Here is a 4,215-nt window from a genome sequence, read left to right as displayed (position 1 = left end):
GCAGTAGGCTTACTCGTCTCAAAAGTGATCCGAATTGTCTCGCATCCAATCGCGTACAGATTCTCGCGTTGGTCAATTCGGTCACAGCTCAAATCATCTTTGTTCAATATTTAGTGCTAAGACATTGTGAACGTTCCTTCTGTGGAGTCCGAGAGTCAACGCTCGTTAACCGCATCGCGAATGTCCTCTGCCTCGCGCCAAGCAACATCCGGCGTCCGCGTGCAAGATATCCGTTCCCGCGAGAGCCTCTAGCAAGAAGCTCTGCAAGATTTCCGACCCGCGTCGAAGGCAGTTATTAACAGGACAATTTGAAGATATCCGTCGGATTCGCGGAATACGTGCGGTCGCTCGCTCCTATTAATCAAACAAGTAGTTTCTAAATTAATGCTATATACATACCACAAGCTATCACAGGTACAACAATGTGTTCGCAGCCTCATGTCGCAGGAACAGACAAACTACATGGCAATATGTCTGTTTTTTACATCATCAGTCTCTATGATCGATGAATAACGGTATCTTCGATAATATTTCACGTCACGTATATGAACGACACGACCTTGTATAGATAGAAAGAACGATTCGTCGTGTATCTAAAACACAAACAGAGAAAAACATTTACTTGTTTTTATGTACAAAGTCGCAATGACCGCACTCGAAATAATAACAGAAGTTTCGAGATTAATGCTATACATACCACAATAAAAAGATATTGCGGGTACAACGATGCTCTTCGAACATGAGCAATTGAAACGGACTTTCAACTTGAGCAGTTTCTTCCGAATGATAATAGCGGCTTTCGCTCACAGCGAGACGTGAAACAACTTCTTCTTCTTCTTCTTTGCTTTTTAAATGGCCAGTTCTGATCTAGGGTGTGATCAATATATTCGGGCCAACGACCGGTTTAGAGAGATGTATAAGATAGAGAGTAGAGGATCAGAGAAAAAATTCAGAGTATGTTAGATGCGGAGGTTACAGGATTTGAAAAAGGAGTATAATGTGTGGATGACCCCAGAGGAGGGTTTTTTTCAGAATGTCCTGTATCTTGAATGGCGGATTCTTCTTAAGTTTTGCCAACTGTGCCAAGAGTGACGTCCTTTGAGCGTGGTAAAGCGGGCAGTTCCAGAGAATGTGATCCGCGTCTTGCATGGGGTAACCGCAAGAGCAAGAGGGGTCTGTAACCAGATTGCAGCGGTGTAAGCTGTGGTTGAGGGCGTAGTGATTGCTTCTAAGCCTACAGCAGGTGACGATGCTTTCTCTGTTAAGTTTTAGCTTATGGAACCAAGGTTTGAGGGTAATTTCTTCAAATGTATTAAAGTATTTGGATCCTTTATGCCTGCCTTGCATCTTGAGCGTTTTGCTAGAGTTTTCAATGAATTTCTTTCGAGGGATGGAATAAAAGTCTGAGTCAGGAATTTGCTTTGTAGAAAACTGACCTATAGAGATAGCTCTTTTCGCCAGATAATTAGCTGTTTCGTTACCGAGTATACTTATGTGTGCCGGGATCCAGACGATGTTATTCTCGTATCCAGCCAATTTTATCTCGTAAAGCTTTTGTTTGATGGCGTAGATGACATAATTGTATGAGTGAGCTAGGTTAATGGAGAGAAGAGCTTCGGTAACGCTTTTGGAGTCGGTAAAAATTACGGATTTGGAGACGGAATTGGATAGGATGTATTCCAAGGTGTAAAGAATAGCGAGCGCTTCTGCCGTGAAGATAGAGGAGAAGGAGTGAGTTTTGAATAGGAGTTGCAAATGGGGAGAGGGAGAGTATATGACGAAGCCTACATATTCGTCCGAGTCGTTTTTGGAGGCGTCTGTGAAGAAAGACTTGGAGGAGAAGATTAGATGCTTATAGATGTCAAAGAAAACGATCTGGGGGATAGGAGCGTTTTTAATTTTTTCCGCCTCAATAAAGGGGTGATAACGATTGAGGGGAGAGAAATGAGAGCGTCATAGTCAATGGAAAAAACGGCGGGGTAGTCGAATTTGGCTATGTAGGACTTGTATCGCAGAAGGGTGCTGAAAGATCTAAATAAGAGGAATTTTTCTGAAGGGTAAATTTTCGGGGTTCTGCGGGAGAACCACAGAAGGGCAAATAGTTTGTCTATGAGCGGATGAGAATCAAGGGCGAAGATCTTAAGGATGTATTTAGAGGTAAGAAGTTCAAATCAAGATCTTAGGGGGCCCTCACCGGCTTCGGCAAGAATAATATTCGTAGGAGTGGTTCTTCTGAGGCCCAGACATGTACGAAGAGCGCGAAATTGGATTTTTTCCAGGTGATACATAGATGAATAGTTGTTGAAAGGAAATGTGAGGCAGCCATATTCCATGGAATCTCTTATTAGAGCTCTGTAAATCTTCAGCAGCGAGGAGGGCGCTCCTCCCCACCAAGTACCTCTTAGCATGTTGAGGATGTTAAGGAGCTTAGAGCATCGAGCAGAGAGAGCTTGGATGTGATTATTGCCAGAGAGACGAAAATCGAGATGGATGCCCAGAAATTTGCAAGTATCAGATGAGGAGATGACAGAGTGGTTTAGATTAATGGAGTAAGCTAATGGGTTAATATGTTTTTTGGTAAAAATGATTAAAGAGGATTTTGAGGGCGAGACAGTCAGGCCTTTGGAAGAGAGGTATTTGGAGACCTTGTTAGCAGAGACTTCTAGCTCTTGGAGTGCTTTCTCGATTTTGTTGGAACTAACAAAGATGGCGATATCGTCCGCGAATTGAAATATTTCGCATTCTTCTCCAATGTGTCTGTCAATTTTCGAGACGTATATGTTAAAAAGAATGGGGCTGAGGATGGAGCCTTGGGGGACGCCCTTATATGTGAGGTATTTGTCGGTGAGTTCCCCGTTTACGGCGAATTGAGGTTTGCGAGCGTGAATGAGCCTGTGGATAAAACGGCATAGACGAGGGGGGAGGCCTAACTCTTCTAGGTCAGAGATGAGAATAGAGGGTATGACATCGTCAAAAGCATTGGAGAGATCTAGAAATAAGCATGCTGTGGCCGTACCCCGGGTAAAGCTAGTGTGAATTTCTGTTGTGAGGATAGATAGATTGTCCTGGCAGGAGCGATATTTCCGGAAACTAAATTGTGATGAGGAGAGCTTTTCGTAGCGTTCTATCCACCAGTCGAGCCTGAGAAGAATGAGTTTTTCGAGAATTTTGAGACAGCAGGAAGTGAGAGAGATGGAGCGGAATTTCCCCGGAGTAGCTTTGGGGATAAGATAGATTAAGGAATGACTCCAAGTCTCAGGAAATCCTCCAGAGAATAAAAGATCGTTCAAAATTGAAAGAAAAATTGGATAGTATTCCTCCGGGAGATTGGTAAGGATAGTGTAATCGATCTGATCCATACCGGGAGAAGACTTTTTGTTTTTAAGTGTATATATGACGTGGAAAATTTCATCTAGCCGGAAGGGGCTGTCAAAGATGTGACAGGAGTAAGGGCGGCCGGAATTGAAGTGAGAGGATGGAAGTCTGTGAAGACACGAAGGAGGAGCGATAGTATTAATTAGATTTTGGATTTCGGTTGGAATGCCAAAGTTGGAAGGAGGGGAGAGGGTGGGGGAATTAAGGAATCTGTTTTTAAGCCTTTTCACAATGCGCCATAAAGCTGAGATGTTAGTGGAGGAGGTTATTGATTTGCAGTAAGATCTCCATCCTTTGCGTTTGGCTTGACGAAGGATTTTTTTGGTAAGAGCTTCTTGTTTTTTCAAATTGAGGTAAGTAAGCCTGGAGGGATTACTACGAAAAGCGCGTAGTGCTTGCTTTCTGAGATCGACAGCTTCGGTGCAGCTTTCGTTCCACCAAGGAGCAGGTGGAAGAGAAAGACCTCCGTTATGCTTGTTTTTTGTTCGCGTTGTGTTGCGAAGATTATTCTTGTCAGCTTTACGCTCAGGAAGAAGGGAAACCACGGTGTCTTTGAGGAAATTGCAGAACACATTGTATTTTTCTGTCGGAGAGAGATTTTCGGATTCGAGGCGCGAACAGAAAGTGGGAAAGAGGCGTGAGAGAGTCGCGAAAAGAAGTTTTCGGTTAATTTTAGAGGTGCGAAGCCTATGTGAGAAGAAAGAACGAGACTTGATAGGGTGACTAACTAAAATTATGGAAGGGATATGGTCACTGCCTAGAGAATCGTCGAAAGGGTTCCAGGAACAGTAAGGGACTAGATTAGAGGAGACAAAGATTAAGTCAATGACAGAGGAAGAG

At 43.5% G+C, this 4,215-nt stretch overlaps 1 protein-coding gene across 1 annotated transcript in view; it reads right to left on the bottom strand.

Annotated features, from left to right (window-relative positions):
• Window positions 1-423: 423 nt before the first annotated feature.
• LOC115242161 overlaps window positions 424-4,215 on the bottom strand; it is a 5,800-nt gene continuing 2,008 nt past the window's right edge. The window contains exons 2-3 of the mRNA XM_029818250.1: window positions 698-1,175; window positions 424-593 (exon numbers count right to left, since the gene is read on the bottom strand). Coding sequence (XP_029674110.1) covers window positions 973-1,175 — 203 coding nt within the window. The 3' untranslated portion in view covers window positions 424-593; window positions 698-972. The remainder of the gene's footprint in view (window positions 594-697; window positions 1,176-4,215) is intronic.

This window comes from Formica exsecta, unplaced genomic scaffold (assembly GCF_003651465.1).
Source record: "Formica exsecta isolate Colony F162 unplaced genomic scaffold, ASM365146v1 scaffold573, whole genome shotgun sequence".
NCBI classification, from domain to species: domain Eukaryota; kingdom Metazoa; phylum Arthropoda; class Insecta; order Hymenoptera; family Formicidae; genus Formica; species Formica exsecta.
This window is presented reverse-complemented; position numbering and strand designations above follow the sequence as displayed.